General features: G+C 36.8%; 1 protein-coding gene across 1 annotated transcript in view; it reads right to left on the bottom strand.

The window, feature by feature from the left end:
• Positions 1-494: 494 nt before the first annotated feature.
• Positions 495-20,006, bottom strand: part of mtnr1a.S (melatonin receptor 1A S homeolog) — a 95,198-nt gene continuing 75,686 nt past the window's right edge. The window contains exon 2 of the mRNA XM_018243177.2: positions 495-2,260. Coding sequence (XP_018098666.1) covers positions 1,392-2,260 — 869 coding nt within the window. The 3' untranslated portion in view covers positions 495-1,391. The remainder of the gene's footprint in view (positions 2,261-20,006) is intronic.

The raw sequence follows: 20,006 nt of genomic DNA, 5'->3' as shown, positions 1-20,006 counted from the left end.
TGCACTGTTTGAGTCATAGATATAGCAAGGAGTTTAGACCTAACATTTAGCAGCTATGTGCTGTGAAAACATAGCATAGCAGATTTTTCTGTAGTTGAGGAGGTGTAGGAGATAGATAGGTTACAACATTTGAAAGATATATACATATAAACTGAGACATATAATTTTAAAGACCAAGAATGATAGTGAGTATGAAGATACCTATAGGTCAAGAGATAGCTTTAACAGATAGATGATAGATAGATAGATAGATAGATAGATAGATAGATAGATAGATAGATAGATAATAGATAGATAGATAGATAGATAGATAGATAATAGATAGATAGATAGATAGATAGATAGATGATAGATAGATAGATAGATAGATAGATAGATAGATAGATAGATAGATAGATAGATAGATAGATAATAGATAGATAGATAGATAGATAGATAGATAATAGATAGATAGATAGATAGATAGATAGATAGATAGATAGATAGATGATAGATAGATAGATAGATAGATAGATAGATAGATAGATAATAGATAGATGCTGTATTTATATGTGTGTTTATGACAACTTGCTCTTAAATGAAATTGCAACCTGTATTTTGGCATCAGTACTCTTTTAATAAGAAAAGATAAAAAGCTATGTACACAGAGTTTTTGAGTGTAAAATGTAAACAAAGAGTATTATCGTGTTCCTTGGCAATGTATTGGCATGCATTCTAGCTTATTAAAACAGTTCTGAGATGTTTGGATATCTTCATAGGCACCAACAACGTACTGAAAGTAGCTTTAGATATGTAGATCAGAGGTGCCAAATCTTACGCCAGACTTCAAGTAGTTCATTTACCCAAGCAGATAAAGTGCAAAGTCTTGGAAAGTTTATAAGTGGTGGTTAGGCCTCTGTGCAAAAAGAAATGCCTACATAACCATGATATTTGTAACAATCATCTGAAATCAATAACGTCATTTGGAGCCTGAATGATATGTTGTGTGCTTCTTATAAATCAAAAAACATGATACAATTCTGGCTAAAAATAATATTCTCTTCAAAAAATTCTATTGTATTAAATATAGTAATTGATTTATTAAGTCTATAATACTTTGGCTAGTTGTGTTGCTTTGAATACTCATGGCTTCATTTCATTTAAGACCAGCATCCCCAGTACATTCTACTGGTTTCAATCTAGCAAACGGGACAATGTGATATATATTGTATAAATATATTGATGGCCTTATTGAATTTTTTGATGCAGTATAAAATTCAGACATGTTCTACAAATAATGCTCCTCCATGAAGGATATGTACTGATACAGCACAGCCATTCTTGCATGTGCCTTTACACCGCATTGTACAATAATGGAAGTCACATGTAATTAGTAAGAATTCCATTTTTCCCTAAACTGAGTCAACTTTGACTTGATTATTATTTGTTAGCATTGGAGATGGTTTGCTTTTCATTTTTTCTATCCCATCATTAGAACTTTCTTGAAAGAAAATTTTTGCTGTACAAATAGAAATAACAATTCTTTTGTACTCTCGCCTAAAATTTTGGTTTAAGAGACCATAAATTATAGCATTAAGGCAACTGTTAAAATATGCCATGTAGTAGCTGCCAACAAACAACCATTCTGGAATTCTGGGTAAAATTGTATCTGGGTTCACAGCAACAGCAAGACCAATGAAGTTCAGTGGTGCCCAGCAGACTGCAAACAGTACAAAAACGACAAACATTGTAACAAAGTTCCTGATATCGTGGGGTTTCAGCTTAGGTTTGTTATCTGGCTTCACCCTTCGCCTTACCTGAATAACCAAGATCCATATACGTAAATAACAGAAAGTTACTACGGTTATTGGGAGAATAAAGTGGAAAAACACAACTGCTATGGTATATGCTGAGCTAACAGATTGTGTGAATGTACACGAGTAGATTCTGGCATCGTATTGTAATGATCCAACAAATAAATTTGGCACAATGGCAATGAAGGTTAGCACCCAAATCAGAATGACATAAAACAAAGAATTTTTGTCACTGTACAACTTGTCATATGTGAGACTGTGACAAATATAACAATAACGATTCACTGCAACGCCGGCAATGTTGAATATGGATCCAATGACACTTATTCCCATTAAAAATCCACTAATCTGGCAGTGAACGTATCCCAAATTCCATCCTTTGTGAAATATTGATGTCAGCACCAAGGGATATGGGTAGATGGCAACCACCAAATCTGCAACAGCCAGACTAACAACAAATATATTTCCTAGAAAAACAAAGAAAAAGGTATGGTTACATTTTTTTCATAGGCTGGATTTGTAAAGTATTTCTAATGTATAAAGTAAGTCAGTTAAAGCAAGAATCAATATATATAGAATCAATCTATTAAAATCACAATATATATATATCAGGCATAGCATTACAAAGCAAATTTCTGCCATGCTTTTAAGATGAAATGTACCAATTTTAAAACAGAATAGTGAAAAATGAAATGCTAAAGTAAAATGACTTTTTAACTGTGAAAAAATAAAACTATAACTGAGAAACACCGGGATCCAGTATTAAAAAATGCAACAGTCATTCAATAGCAAAATAATATTTATATTTCAAAGTTATTTCTACTATATGTTGACATGGCAAGACAGTTTTCATTAAAAATAGATCTAGTGGGAAATAATTTTGTTTTCAAATCTTTTTAATACATTCATTAACTGATACCATCTAGCAAAACAAATGTACAGATTTGATTATCTGTGAGTCAGAGAACATTCCACTGGTGGTGTGTATGAACCTGTAAATTGGTGCACTAAGTAGGAAAATAACATCTATAACACACACTAAAAATATTAATAAAAAGAGAGTCAGGTAAATCAGGATTTGTATTTAATTGTATACACAGAATGAGAATAATAATACTAGGGGCAGATTTATCAAGGGTCAAATTTCGAGGGTTAATAAACCCTCGAATTCGACCCTCGAAGTAAAATCCTTTGAATTTGAAGGACTTACAGCAAATACTTTGATCGAATAAAATCATTAGAAGCAAACGTTTCGAACAATTTTAAACGATCGATCGAAGGATTTTTATTCGACCACAAAAAACTTAGTAAAGTGCGGGGTAAGGTCCACATAGGCTTACATTGAACCTCAGTACGTAAGTGGCGAAGTATGAAGTCAGAGTATTTTTTAAAGAGACAGTACTTAGACTATCGAATGGTTGAATGGTCGTACTATTTTTAATTTGAATCGTTCGAATCATTCTATTAGATCGAATTTGACCCATTCGATGGTCGAAGTACCCAAAAAAAATACTTCGAAATTTCAATTTTTTTAATTCGAATTATTCCCTCGAGCTTAGTAAATCTGCCCCCACGAGTAATTTATTAGAGACAGCAGGGTAATATAGTGAGACCTTGATGAAGGGGGTACTGACCAACCATAAACAGAATAATGGAATCATCATCCCCATCCACATTTTCAATGTATAGTTTTACGCTTTTTATCAAAATGAGAACAATCCTATTTTTTTTGCTCAGCATTAAACATTTAGCAATTGTGCAGTGCTCAAAATCCTTTGTTATGCGCCCAATTAGGTTGTCAGGTGCTTAAACTGGATAACCTTTGACTGCCCTTCAGATACAGTTATCCATGTAAAATAAAACCAGTAGCACACTGTTAAAGGTGAAAAAATTATTCTGTGATTTATTTAGCCCATATGCATACAAAAAAAAGAGGGCAACGTTTCGGGTTCCACTGAGCCCTTTATCAAGCCTATCAAGGTTTAGATGTAAAAGACTAAACTCAATGGACAAGTGTCTTATTTCTGCCTATGTGATTCATCTGCACCCATTTTGTTAAAATATAGGCAGATTTTATAGCAAAGAATGCAAATAGCCTATCAAAATTTAGTAGAAGTAATACAAGAGACAGTATACTCCTATGCTTTACATAAGCATATTAATAAGCATTATTCTTAAAATCTATTCTGGCTATTTTTTTTAATTAAGACATTTGTGTTTTTTTATCTTATTAGAAAACACAAAATTATCCTTTTTTAATCCTTACTACATCCCTCTCCATCCTTATTTAATAGAGGATAATAGTACAAATAATGAGCTCTATAATAGTGACTTTTAATTTGACTCCTTTTAACCAGCTACTTCCTGTGCCTCTGGTTTATAGATAAATGGGGGAATGTAATAAAAGTCGCAAAGAGAAAAACAATTGCACAAATAAGAATAAAAATTTGCAGTTTGCAATGTAATAGTCTTCCTTAAAGGAGAAGGAAAGTCTGTATTTACTTGGGAATGCCAAAAGTTAGGCACTCTCAAGTGAATGTATTTACTTACCTGAAACCCCAGGCCGGTGCTCCGATCAGCAGAAAACTGCACCGGTCCAGGAGTTCTTCCAGCGAGCACCACCGAGCGAATTTGGATCTTCCTATTTTAATCTACTAGAAAATCATGTAAACATTAAATAAACCTAATAGGTTGGTTCTGATTCCAGTAAGGATTAATTATATCTTAGTTTGGATCAAGTACAAGATAATGTTTTATTATTACAGAGAAAAAGGAATTATTTTTAAAAAATTTTGATTATTTGGATGAAATGGAGTGGCCATTCCATAATTCGGAGCTTTCTGGATAACGGGTTTCTGGATAACAGATCCCATACCCGTATTATGTTTTAAAAAAAAGTTAGCATTTAAAAAAAAAAAACATTTTCGTAAAATAATTTTAAACATATATATTTACAAATTTTCTGGTCATCTAACTCTGCATCAATACATCAGAGTGGGGCAAAAGTCGCTGCTCTATCTTTAGAATTGTAGTTTGCCAACTGAACCTGGTCTTACACATGATAAATTGGTGAATAGTCCAAGTTTTGTACTAAAGAAATTTTACCTCGTGACAAGATGTAAATGTAAAACAGTGCAAAATTAATTTGGCAAAACCTACCATATTCTCTATTTTGTAAAACGCATGACGTTGAGGCAAATTTAATTGTTACCATTTAGTTGATATGCTCTATAGTGTTCACATAACCTACAGTTTTGAAAATGTACTTGATTATTAGAAAGTACCTATTTTTAGTAAGGCCTTTGGTAGCAAAATTGCTTTCAATGACTCAAAGCAGTTAAATATATTTTGATGAACTGACACAGGTATCAGATAAATTTGGTATTTTATTAAAATCATGTGTGATAGTCAGGAAAGTTTTTATAAACAGCAAAATGGATTTAACTACTTGTTTAATCTGTAATAATCATGCTCCTTAGATTTATATAAATCAAGTAAGTATCTGAAAACAATTGCTTTCCTCAAGAATCAGTACTGTATGAGAGTCAATATTTCTACAGAAAACATCCTGCACAACAGGCAGCTGCCTATAGTATGGTATCTCTATACATTTTCTATTGACATAATGGTATTTATGGGTTACCAAACTGCCAATAATAGACAAATGTGGGTCTTAGCACTGATTATATCCATGCCAATGGAGCCATAAACCTAAGTGAATTTATTGAAGCATAGGCAAGGCAAGTCATATTACTGTGTGTTTTATTCCTCTAGTGACCAGGAACCTATCATCAGCTAATGTACTGCCGATCTCAAAGGCACTAGAGCGTGTTACATGATATGAATAATTCACGCTTATTGTACTGCATGTCTTTCTAGATTTGCACTTGTAAATCCATATAGTTTAGAAAAACTGCCATCATGGATTTGAATATCTGCAGCCAGCAATCATTATGAATATACTTTTGGATCAATTATAAATACAGTAATGCCACCCCTAGTATTATGTGCAGGCAGTCCCTCAAAGTTATGGACACCTAACTGGGTCCTAAAATACAGTTGGGAGGGGTACTGTTTGCTCTTTCTGCTCTAAGCTAGGCCCCTTGCTGCTTTTCACAGTGACCAGCAGATGGCACTGTGCTAGGATATAAAAGGCTCTGAAACCATGCGTTCCTGGTCCATTTTGGCTGGCTCTGACCTGAACAGGCAGGTAGAGCCCTGTGGAACCTAGACAAGTCAGGTCTAGTAAGAATAGGCTACTCAACATTATAGGTCACTCTAGGAGTGACAGATAGACAGGTTAGTTAGCTGAGCAGCTCAAGGCTCCGACGAGGAGAGTCAGAGGGATTAAGATCCCGGGTACTAATAGCCCAGAAGTAGGGACTAAGTGTATAGGAACAGGGTAGATAGATTCTCCTCAGGTTCCACTTAGGTAAAAGGCTGAAAGCTGGGTGTACCTTTATTGCTGCTGAGCTTGTCCTCTTGCCTGTGGGGACTAATACTGACCGTATGGTGCTGTGAGTATTGCCTATTCAATGTGATGCCAAATCCTGTTATGCTCTATTGTATACTCCACTGAGGATTGTGTATGTTCAATAAATCAGTTCATGTTTAAGTTATAAGAACCACTGGCGCCCAATTATTATACCCTGAATCCAGTTACAGTTACTCTACACCCTGCCTCCACACCGTTGCGAGGGCTCACTCCTTAAGATTACAGGTCTCATCCGGAGCATATTATTGGGAGTGGAGCTCAATAGTGGTGTAAATAACACACAATTTACTATAGCGCTACATAAATATGAAATGTTGTATCTGTGAATTTTAATATAGTTGATGCTTCCATTCCCATGATTGCATATTTGATTATTACTGGTAGTCTTACACCTGCTGATAAATCTAAAATAATACTGTACTGTAATACAGTCCTCTCTAAAGGTGTAACAGTGTTCTCCAGTATAAAGAGAACCTACTTAATCTGTTCTTTATGCAGCAAAATTCAATCAAAGACAAAAAAATTTGCTGAAAGTATTTTCTCACCAATTCCTACATTTAGACCATTGTGCTAACTATTTTAATATCAAGAAATACAAAATATCTTCCATTGACATTTATGACAAAAATTTAATTTGAACTGCATTTTTAAATGATCAGGGCCCGGGGATGCACTAAAATTGGAATGCCCTAATGCTTACATATAATTAGTGACTAATAGTGAGATCCATGCATGACTTCAAGAATTTCATATTCAGGCAATTACAGACATTTGATTTTTCCAGTCGAAGACTCACTTTAATAATACTTTAACATCACAAAACTAGCATTAATAAGCCAAAACATTATTGTTTTATAAATATAATAATAATATAATATAATTCCTACATTTTCACATATAGTGTAATATACAACCTCTTAAGTAGCGTGCAAACTGCAAAGACACATCGGCATTTATCAGCACTATATTCTTGAGGAACAGGAGGGGAAGACATGAAGGAATCCCCCCTCCTACCCCCACCAATCCCCTAATTTGTACATCATTAGGGAACTGTAGAGGCCATAGGTAACAATGAGAACCTGTCCTTACTGAATACCCTATGGCAGGAATCCCCAACCAGTGGCTCATGAGCAACATGTTACTCCCCAACCCATTGGCTGTTGCTCCCAGTGGCCTCAAAACAGGTGCTTATTTTTTAAATTCTTGGCTTGGAGGCAAGTTTTGGTTGCATAAAACTAGATTTACTGCCAAACAGAGTCTACTTTAGACTCCAAGTCCACATAGGAGTTACCAAATAACCAATCACAGCCCTTGTTTGGCCCCACCATGAACTTTTTCATGCTTGTGTTGCTCCCCAACTCTTTTTACAATTGAATGTGGCTCATGGATAAAAAAGACTGGGGACTCCTACCCTATGAAATGTGGTAAGGACTGGCCTGCACACACTGATGCTTCACTTTGCACAATGCACTAGGTAAAGAGTGCAGCATTCCTTTAGGCACAAGTGCTTATTAGCACTGGACAACCCCATTAACTTTATTCCAGAAGAAGGAACATTTGGTTCCAAAAGGATTTCTAGCTATAGCACAGAAGGGTTTTGTTATGTTTTGGGTAGCCGAGGATGAGTAGAGTATAACAGTGCTTTATTAGCAGAGACTCATGCAGCCATTACACAACAGGAAGCAACTCTTACATTCACTTTTAAGCAGTCTAGACAGTATTCTGTATTCACAGTATAACTATTGTGTACAGTAACATCTACAGCCTACAGGCCATTTGTATTTATACCACATATTCCCCCTATAGTAGGAAAGCATTTTGGCAAATGTACTAAACAACAACAACGCATCTTAAATCAATAATATACATTCTTCACATCACATAGTCCTTGATCTATGCAGGTAGTTTTCTGATTCTCTCAGTACGCCTTATAGGTTCACTTTCTTCAGGCCTGTTGCAGTTGAGTCAGGAATAGGAAAATGCCCTTCATCAAATGAAGCTTCTCCAAAGTCATATCTAACAGGAGCAAGAGGACTTGAATTCCATATGCATCCATCAGACAGTTCATATGTGTATGGTTCTCGCTGGCATCTCACTTCAAGTGGTGTAGTAAATTTAGATTGTCCTTGTTTCAGTATTCCTGGTTTCTTAATTCTGACTAAAGATCCAGGCTGAAAGTGTACTTCTCTGGCACCATGTTTTCTGTCAGTATAAGCCTTGCATTTGGCTTGGTGACGTTTCAAAATGTCAGCAGTAGAGGATTTTGTAGGCACAGTATTTTGTAGAAGTTTGATATCTGCAAAATGTAACTTAGTGCACATCTGTCTGCCATGTAATAATTCAGCTGGAGATGATTGAGTTGTTGCATGACACGCTGCTCTGTAGTTATGTAGGAACTCTGTTGTAAATACTTTCCATGATTTCCCAGTAAGATTTGCTGTCTGTAGTGCTTCTTTCAGACTTCTGTTGAATCGCTCGATTTCTCCATTTGCTTGTGGGTAATACACTGAAGATTTCCTATGCACAATATTCCTCTCTCGCAGAAAGGATTCAAACTCATATGAGACAAACTGTGGTCCGTTGTCTGATATTAACTCCTTTGGATTACCTTCTCTGCTGAAGACTGTAGACAGAAATGTTATTACTGTAGCTGATGTTATATGAGAAACAAATGCAATGTCAGGCAATTTACTGTAATGCAACATGTTTATGCCTAAGGTCATGAAAAATGAAAAATATACTGTAATACTAAGGACATCATTATGACAGGCGTCGTATTAAAAAGCCTATTCGACACTATTTTGAATATGTTTCGTAGTTGCGTAGTATTGTTTCGTGCACTGCAACCTCTTAGAAAATAACTACAAAATTATAATACATTGCTGGAAAAGGAATATTCATTTAGAGAAGAAACATCAAAGCAGCTAAATTTGCTTCAGGGACAAGTACTGTATGTGCAGTGTAGCATAGTCGGACTCTGATTTGTGTTTATATGATATATTATGCTGTATATTTTATTTGTTTGGAAGATATTCCCTATGGAATTACAGCACATGATATTCAGTAGAAAAAAAACTAGAATTAACCGTTGGGTCTAAAATTAAAGCAAATATCAACATGAGCAGTTTTGTTATCGAAAATAAGCAAAATGTTTTCTTTTATGGTCCTTCAATAGAAACTCACTGCTTGGGGTGTTTATAATATCAATGGGGAATCTGATTTGGAATTCTCTCCTAATTCTTCTGTGCACCATCTTGGTTAGCATCCCATGGAGTGACAGGGAAGAAAAATAATATCGAACTTGAGTTTAACTTTAGAGATTTAGTTATCCTGCAAGAATGGAGTATAAGCGATTCAGATAAGGAATGGAAGACCTCATTTTCCATGAGCAGGCACATATTCGTATCCATAGTAAGAACTTTTAGGGAGCATTGCTCCATACAATACCTCTGTAGATTTTTGTGGCACTAATAATGCAGGGGAGAGCCAAGACGACCAGGCACCCTAGGTAACACAGCCGGCCACCTCGCACCCCTCTGTGCATGCACCCATGCTCAGTGGCATCACTCATGGAGGGGGGACCCTCAGAAAAAAGGTGAGAGCAGTGAACCCAGGAACTAGAGAGCAGACTGGGGTAGACCGAGGAATCTTTTGCAGTAAAGAAACCTTACAACACATAAATGAATCAAACTGTGCCTGTGCCACCCAGCAGCACCTAAAATACTGCCCCTAACCTGTACCTGTGTCAGCCTGCAGCCAAAATATTGCACCCAATCTGTACCTGTGCCAGCAGCACCCAAAATATTGCCCCCAGTCAGTACCTGTGCCAGCCAGCCAGCCAGCCAAACTATTGCCCCCAATCGGTACCTGTGCCAGCAAGCCAAAATATTGCCCCCAAATCTGTACCTGTGTCAGACAACAGTCAAAATATACCTATGCCAGCAATGCCCAAAATATTGCCCCAAAATCTGTACCTGCTGTGCAAGCCATATTTCCCCCTCAAATCTGTACCCGTTGTGCCAGCCGTATTGCCTGGCCCAACTGAAGTTGCTGTCCGTAGGAAAGTGGTGGAATGTTTTCATGAAAACGCAAAATATTCAGTTGATTTAGACAATTGTACTATATCGATACTGTGTATTACAAAAAAGGAAGAGTAAGATGTACAGAAGGAGCAACTAACAGGATAACACCATAATTACCAGCCACCCAGCATTTTTACAAACATTGGAGCACTGTTAATTATATCATCATGTCTGCTGCACACATATTGTTGCGCAATGATGTAAGAGGAAAGCATCCATGCCTGCTAGTTTTGAGACTAAATACATTATATAATACTGGGGAATATTTAAGTTTACTATAGCTATAACCCTTTTGGAAATCAGATACTAGTGTAATGGAACAGAGAACCCTTCCTATGCGTAATAGATCTTGCCAGACTAACTTAATTTCTTTTTATGAGAAGGTAAGCAGGGACCTTGATTCTGGGATGGCAGTGGATGTGATTTACTTAGACTTTGCTAAAGCATTTGATACAGTGCCACACAAAAGGTTACTGGTTATTAAGGAATGTTGGCCTGGAACATAGTATTTGTACCTGGATAGAGAACTGGCTAAAAGATAGACTACAAAGAGTGGACCAGTGTTGTTAGTGGAGTACCACAGGGCTCTGTACTAGGTCCCTTGCTTTTCAACTTGTTTATTAATGACCTGGAGGTGGGCATAGAAATGCAGCGATGCTGCATTCCTCTACCTTATGAGATTGCATGCAGGAAAGCGATTTCTCCTGAGGATTTTCTTAAATGCGCTCTTTATGCTTGAGCCTGCATTGAGCTTGGCCAGAAAGTATGGCCTAGATATCCAGCTGTACAGAGAGCCCATCCTGTTCCCTGCCAAGCTGATAGACATCCAGGAGGTGAAAGGTGCCACTGTGGAGAGTGTCTGTGCTGCAAAGCTGCCTGTAAACTCCAGCATGACTGCCTCTGAGAGCAACCTGATGAGACAACAAGTGTGGAGCCCCTGTGAGAGGACAGGTGTTGGCTATGTACCTGCTACTTGGAAGCGGCTATTAAGTCCAAGGAAAGGTACTTTGCAAAGGTAGCGTTACCTGGAGTATAAGAGCTCTTGAAGAGACATGTTGCATTGAATTGAACTGAACACCTATAAACACTGTTGGGAGTTGTTCGTGAGACTGTGATAGTAAAAGAATTGTGTTAGGTAAACAAAGTGTGATACTGTATCTACCAGTGGGTTAGCTAAACCCTATGAATCCCCAGTGCAGGATTTGTTATGCATTTGTATTATATAATATTTGCCTTCTTTTATCTTTATGTAAATTTAAATTTGCTGCAGAAATTTCTGGGTTTTATTTTTCTAGTGGAATTCCCCTGAGGTGTACTTCTCAGTGTCCACACTGTTAACCCAAGTTCCCAGTATGTTTCATAAGCAAAGAAGATCAGATCTGCTGGATCTCAAACAGGTTAAAGGGGACCCGTCACCCAAAAAAAATGATTCAATATCCTATTTTATCACATTAGTCAAGCAAAATGAACTTTAATTACACTATATAAATTATTTGAATCTTGTTTCCTTCAGTCTGGGAATTCAAAATGATAGCAAGCAGTCAGGAGCCATTTTGTGGACACTGTCTTTAAGGAAAGCCTTGCATCATCTCAGAATCTTGTTTGTGCACCAGAATGGGGGACCCGCTGTCCAATTAAATGTTAAAGAGAACAGGGATATGTGGGGAGAGCAGTGACATGTAGGAAGTGCTGAATCGAAAGTGAAAGTAATTGCCTGCCCCGCCTCTATGCCCATGGCATAGAGGAGGGGCAGACAATATTTGATTGACAACTGAGATTTTTAAATGAGCTTACAACAGCTATGAATGCTTTAATAAAAAATAGAAATTGGATTTCATGTTTAATTTGAAAAACTTTTATTATACAGATTTTTGTGTCTGGGTCCACTTTAAGTAAGGTAAAGTAAGTGTGAAATGATTCTACAGGATTGTGCCAAGAAAGGGTTACACTAGTAAAATGACTAGTCCTTTAATAAGCAGGTCTATCGGTTTAGTTTCAATATATTATGTGTGCCTATCTTCTCGGACGCAGTCTAGAGTAATCCATGGGATTTCTCAAAGGATAATGAAAAGAAAACAGCTAAGTTAAGATTCTGCTACTCAATATGAAGTTAAAATGATTTAACACAGCAGCAGTCTGCATTTGAAAAGTACCCACCAAGATTTAGTATCTACCCATTCAAACATGGTAAGCCACAACAAGTCAGATGCTTTTGTTATAATAACTGCACTTGCCCAGTATAAGCTGATTGGTTGATAAAGGTTATAGGTCAAGGGGAAATTCACCTGTGTTTGCCTACAATTCTGTACAGGTAGTAAAATGTCCTGCCTTTTTAAGTCTGAACGTGGTGTGAATTTTTCAATTTCCTATTTTACTATGTTTAAAATAAAAAAAGCTTTATTATACTCATTCTCAAGTGAATTTAAAATGAATGAATTAATAAAAGCTCCCAAAAATAACTACATTTAATGAAATGCTGCTACTTCTTGAACAACATATATTTACACCATCTGGACATGCCATAAGCATAAAAACAAACACAAATACGGTTTTGTTTCCACAGTGCCTTGTCATGATCAGCTCTACAGACTTTTTTCCGCAAGATAATTAGCTAGCTAATTACAAGAATGCACAAAACATGACATACAGAACAGTATTATTTTTAACCCTTTGCTTGCTTGGGAGGAAGCTGATGACCTTAAGATGCATTTAGTGATGCAGATTAGAGTATAGAAGTCTTTATTGACCTAATTAAACTGGCTTTAAAAGAAAGATAAATGCAGTCCCAAAGTTTATAGTATTGTTCAGATTAACAAAACTGTGGGAAACACTTGATATTGATTTTTCCTTAACTGTCACTGAATGAAATGTCAGCTAATAAAGAATTGATCTGTATGAACTGTTAATAATAATGATTGGAAATCTACTCTTAAAGGCAAAAAACAAAATCCCATTTTTACTTTCTTTAATGAAAAAGAAATCTATCTCCAAAATATTTTATTTTACTTTAATTAAAAAATGTGGACCTGTTTTTATAATAAACCTTACTGTATGCAGTGAAATTCCCCCTTCATTTTATTTGCTCTGACTGCTGTGGATAGGAAACTTCAGATGGTCCCTAACTGCTCTGTAGGGAAATGATAATACTCAATGTCGGACTGGAACACCAGGGGCCCACCCAAAAATCTTAGACCAGGGGCCCACTCTCAGTACTATTATAATTCCTCTCCTCATGCAACCTCTATTTTGCTAGTCAGTTTATTTACATGCTATAATCAATTATTCAATCTATTTATTCTCTTTGTTCTCATAGAAATAGGAAATGGCCATGAAATGTGCCAAATGTTTTGAAGCAGGAGGGCCCACTCACACCTGGGCCCACCGGGAGTTTTCCTGGTATCCCTGTGGGCCAGTCCGACACTGATAATACTTTCAAAAGGCAGGGGGCCCCCCACCTTACTTCCCAGAACTCGAGTAGCTTTATTTGTTTCCCTATAAGCAGCCGACAACCCTGTAGAGATTCGTATACACAAGCCCAGTGCAGAAGCCTCATTTATAAACACAGCAAAGTCCAATTTTTGGATGCAAATCATCTTGTATTTTTACCCTTGTTTTTTGTCCATGGAAATTCTGTCTGCTGTATATTCATTTGCTGCCTCTGTACACCACATAGTTCGGTATATCTATGCATATTGGGCATCAAATTGTTCAGGAGAGCCCTTTCGTTCATATTTGTGGTGTTTTATGCTGGTTTTATGGGAAATTTCATAATACATATACCAGGTGCTTATATTTCATCATTTAGAGGGGCAGATTCACTAAGCACCGAATTTGGGCTAGCTTCCTATTCGCTCACATCGCAACACTTCACCAGGTGTAGATTTGACAGGACAAAGCTAATTCACTGAAATCTGAAGTTGCGTCCAGGGTGCCGAACGCTGACGAAGTAGCACTAGCATTACTGCGGCAAGCGAATCGAAGTTGCCTAATTTGCATACTGCAGGAAGTTAAAGTTCAATGGACATATATGTTGCAGCCAATACATTACACAACACAAGCCTGGAAAACCTTAATAAAATAAAATAAAATAAAATAGAGCTATTTTATGGCCCTATACATAAGCCCAGTGTATAGTTTATGGGCCACGTTAGGAAATGTAGGGGGAAGCTGGGTACCCCAGAAAAAATTTACGATCTTTTGCAGCCTATCACCCTGAAAAATGAAAAGCTGCCAGCATTTTTTGGGACTTTTTTTCAACTATTTCATGAGGAAGTCCTATCTACTCCACTGCACTTCGCCTTGTCTGAGGTGGTGAATGAAAGTCTGGTGCAAGAGGTAAAGTTCAGTAAAATCCACATCTTAGTGAATTTGCATAGTTATGTCCATTCGCCAGAGCGCAACTTCGCCAGGCGTAAGGGAGTGAAATACCGTCTATTTTCTTCGCTAGCAAAGTTACGCCTGTGCCCGTTAGTAAATCTGAAAAGTAACAAAATGATGTCACGCTGGCGAATTTTAGCTAACATTAGTCACTTCACCCTTTAGTAAATCTGCCCCAGAGTGTCAGCTCATTTAGGTGCCTCTGTATACCACATAGTTTGGTAAATCTATGCATATTGGTCCTCAGACTGTTCAGTTGACCCCTGGAATTCATATTTAGGATGTTCTATGCTAGTACTTTAAGAAATGTGATGCGTATAATGGTGCAAAATTCAAGCCTTTCAGAAATTTCATAGAAACAGCTACAGTACATTTAGCATAGCTTTGCAGTTTGGTAGTTTGCAGTAGAAAAACATATTTACCCATTTTAGATTCATCATAATTTGTGTATTTTCAATAAATATATGGTTTGGGGGGTCAATGTATCTTTTTGTGTTTTTACCTTGCAAAAAATACAGTTAAATGTGTTGATTATTCAGAAGCTGATATATTATTCAAATTGCAGGTAAATAATTGCTCACCAAAGTTAATTACACATTAATGATGATTAACTGAATAAGTTAAAACTGTCACTGAAATTGAAGACAAATCATGACACTTCTCCAGATCCATATGCAACTTCTTCTCCAATTTAACACCATGGGGCCCATTCACTTAGCTCGAGTGAAGGAATAGAGGAAAAATAGTTCGAATTTCAAACTGTTTTTTTTGGCTACTTCGACCTTCGACTTTGACCTTCGACATAGAATCGAACGATTCAAACTAAAAATCGTTCGACTATTCGACCATTCGATAGTCGAAGTACTGTGTCTTTAAAAAAACTTTGACCCCCTAGTTCGCCACCTAAAACCTACCAAGGCCAATGTTAGCCTATGGGGAAGGTCCCCATAGGCTTCCTAACAATTTTCTGATCGAAGGATAATCCTTTGATCAATGGATTAAAATTCTTCGAATCCTTTGATCGAACTAATTGCGCTAAATCCTTCGACTTCGGAAGTCGAAGGATTTTAATTCGGCAGTCGAATATCGAGGGTTAATTAATTAGGTAAATTTGCCCCCTAGGGTGCTCTCAAGAAAGTTTTTGAGCTCCTCATCATGGATGATTGGGGTAGAAAGATTGTCACAGCTGTGTCTACCTCCTCTTCTATGTTCTCCTCACCCACAAGCTCTTCCTGGCTAAGGGAGTATTAATATTCCTGTTTACATATATACCCATTAAAAATGACACAATGTTACTTCTGATTGCAGTAAACCATATCCTAAGTTTTACAAAACTAGCTAAGCAGTCTCACTTATCAACCATCTAATTCTCACCCAGTAATCACTCCATAGGGTAGAATGGCATTCTAATTGTTCCTGGATATATAATCTCTGCCCCTAGCAGAAAAAAAGATAAAAAGAAAACATTGTTCTCCTGATGCATCTATAGTCCACAAAAAAGTGCTTAGCTATAGTATTATAAAGCATCAGGAAAACATGCTCCTGATTTAATTATTGACATCTTTCCAGTCCATAGAAAACACAGTTATACAGTATTTTGAATTTGCTTACATTTTCTCAAGGGCAGTTTACCCTCCACCAGATCATCTTCTAGTTGGTTGTCAATTCTGTTCGTCAGTGCTGGCGGCACTAACATAAAACAACTATATTTCCATGATTATTGTACTAGCAATCACTGTCTTACATCTAGTCCCCTAAAGGCACGGAAAGAAAAGAGGCAAATGGAGAAAATAATATAACACATTTATGGAATATTATTCTTTTTTTTATCAGAATATTAAATTTAATTTCTGATTTCATCATATACCAAAGGCTGTTACCTACTAAACAATAGCTAATGAGTCCATAATTACAATGTAAACAGCTAAATGCTAATTTCTGATTAAAAGCTTTATTTTGCTGCACTAATTACACTATGAACGGGAAGTCTACTGAACTGAATAAAACAGTAATTTTCGTGAAAATATATTTATAAATGGGGGGGGTCAGTGCAAATTTGGTAAGAGTGGTTTTCAGAAAATACTGAGAACATTTCGGATTTTGATAAATAATCCCCTGTATGTTATGTATCATTATTTGTGAAAACAGAGATATTCTGTGCATATATTGCTTATTAAAGAGGGATAAGAGTTGTGTTATGTACCTTAAATAGCTGGTATTAATTGTAGGTGCAAATGTGAATTTTTTAACAGTAAGGGAACATGAATCCAACAGATACAGGCCAAGCCCCCCAAAAAACAACCAAATCATTTTAAATTCATTCAATAATAATCCATACTGTACATGCATACATTGCATATACACAATGCAAAAAATAGTTGTCATGTTATTTATCCTTAACATTTCTAACAATTCCTAATTAATCTGCAACTACGGTAACCATGCTTAATATTTAAAGTGATTTGCTCCATCCAATTCAGTTGGCATGTAAGCAAGCACATATTGGCACAGCAGGAAAAGGGAGCCCTGCACATACTAATTGGCAAATTAAAGTATAACCTGTAGGTCTTCCATGAGCCAAAAGATGCTGAATATTTTTTCTTGCACCTCATCCACCACAGTAAAAGCAAACTGCAGAAGTTGATCCTAGTGATTGAAAATGAGTTGCCTCAAGCTCAGGGCTCCAGCCTATGTAAAATGGTCTCTTGATTATCCCTCTTTCTTAGGATCTATGACAAAAAAAACACTTTTGCTCACCATGCCAGTCAACCAAATGACTATGTTGGGTAGGACGAGTTTCCCTAATTACTTTTTATAAAGTACTATTACAGTTCTTACAGTAGTAATACATTTATTCTAAACTGTGGGTCACAAGACGCAACTGTATTTAGGGACCTGTAGGTTTAGTACCCTCCCTATGCCTTTAAATCCCTGCACTTCCTTTTATCTTCAGTTACTGGGCAAAAGCTCATGTATCCATTTATTCATTTACATAATTCCATCATTGGCCCCTAGGTCTATGACTACTTCCTGCCACAATTTAATATGATTTAATAGTGTTTGGTTAGGGGTGGTCCTTTCTCTTTGGCCTTCATTTGCTGACCAAGCTGGATGTGCTCCAGGGAGTCTGGGATTAACAAAGCTGTGCTGCCCTAGAATGACCCTACCTCTAGTGAAGTCAGAGAGCAGGAACCCTGTGTATGAGGCTTTAGTCAGTGACAGGTTACTCCTTGCAATAGTACTTTCTAGGAAAGTGAGATAGTCCGATCTAGACAGAAAGAGCAACATGTGCTCCAACAAAGCTTGATAGCAGCGAGTAGCTCTCCCCTGGGCTCTGCTAGGGGACCACAGTTGAAGAGTCTTCTCCCTGATCCATGTCTGCTGTATGGGATTCAGACCACATGGGGCATTGAAACTTTAAGGATAACACTTAAAACTCATTAGCTGTCTCCCCAAGGTGTCACATTGTGCTAGCTATGTTCCAAACTGTACTGGTGCTAATTTGCCTCATTGGATTGTGGACATAGTCTGGGACAATAAATTTATTCTGAACCTCCAAGAACCTCCTGGAGTACATATCTTATTTTTAAATACAGTAACATAAGTGAGTTGCAGTTCTACTTTACCTCTCCGTCATGCCTTCCACAAAGTGAAGGCCCTTTCCTGTGTGTTAGAATAAAGTGTAACCCATGCTCTGCAGTCTTTAGCTGGACATAACCTGATATAGCCCGAATTAGTGTAACAACTGTTAAAGAGGATATTATAGGAATCAATAAATGTGCACAACATAGTTTTGTTGAAGAATAGAATATTGTAGCCCCACAACGACCAAAGACTTGAGTTGTAAACGCTGACATCCAATTTCAGCTTTATGATGTATTTACCATTATATTGATTTATTCAAGGATAATGAGAAATTAGACCAATATCAAATTGCAAACTTATGAATGGTGCACCTTGAACAATTTCAAAATTTGTTCATTAAACATAACTGTAACTACATCAAAGGCAGCTCTGTCATATTATATAACTCATATACCCTCATATTACATAACTGCATGCTTTGTGTAAATAAATATAATGTAAGTTCTAACATTACTTGTTCAAACAATCTTTTTATCTAATAGAATGCAATTAAATCATGAACCTGTCTCACAACACTAGTTAAACGCAGTTCTGACTCATTATGGTAAGAGCAATATGTACAGTGCTAGAAATGAGTGGGCTAAAATGTAGATAATTCAATTTACAGCACTAGCCCAACTGATACTGAAATAGGAACATACTGTATATAGTTATGCTTCTTTGTTAAAGGAACAGTAACACCAAAAAATGTAAGTGTTTTAAAGTAATGAAAATATCATGTACTGTTGCCCTGCACTGGTAAAACTGATGTGTTTGCTTCAGAAACACTACTATAGTTCATATAAACAAGCTGCTGTGGATCAATGGCGGAAATTGAAAAACGGCTATATGGCACAGGTTAACTAATGGATAAAAGATAACACCATTAGACAGACAGAGCTTATTTGCTATCTGCTTTGTAACCTGAGCAGTTTCTCCTTTGAAAATCAAATCTAAGTTTGCACTTATGCTTGCATTAATGGCTTTATATACAAAGAAGTGACCAAAGGTTACCAAAGTTTATTTGGGGGGCTATAATCTAAATTTTTCTGTTTGAGACTTTTATTACATTTCCCCCATTGTGTGCTCATAGAGAAAAGCTGGGAAACTATGTGTGTGTCTGCACCCACTCAGGAGTACATTTTCGATTCCTGTTGTGCCAAAGTTGTGTCTGTGTATGTGCACCAAGTATGTGTGACAACCCATAAGAATCCCAGTTCAATTCCTCTGCTTTCTTAGGTAATTACTGGTCAAGGGGGCACCCAATGGGGGGAGCATTTGATGTGGTTGGGAAGAAAGAAGAGGACAATTTTTGGGAGAAGGCATTTATAAAAAAAAAGTTGTGGAATAGCTCCACACTCCATTAAAGAGACATGTTAAGTGCAAAAGTTGCCAATCTGTCTCACCTTTACTTTAAACAGATAAATAAGGGGCTGGAGTATATACACCAGCTCCCCTTTAAAGAAGAAGGAAAGTCATTTACCACTTGGGGGTGCCAAATGTTAGGCACCCCAAGTGAATGTATTTACTTTCCTGATGTAAATAATTTTACACAGCAGAATAGACCCCTAAAAGAAGGTGCAATTCACTTAGAACACAGCTGTCTTTTTGGTTATGGTCTGGCCCACTGGGCAC

This window comes from Xenopus laevis, chromosome 1S (genome assembly GCF_017654675.1).
Source record: "Xenopus laevis strain J_2021 chromosome 1S, Xenopus_laevis_v10.1, whole genome shotgun sequence".
Taxonomy (NCBI): Eukaryota; Metazoa; Chordata; class Amphibia; order Anura; family Pipidae; genus Xenopus; species Xenopus laevis.
This window is presented reverse-complemented; position numbering and strand designations above follow the sequence as displayed.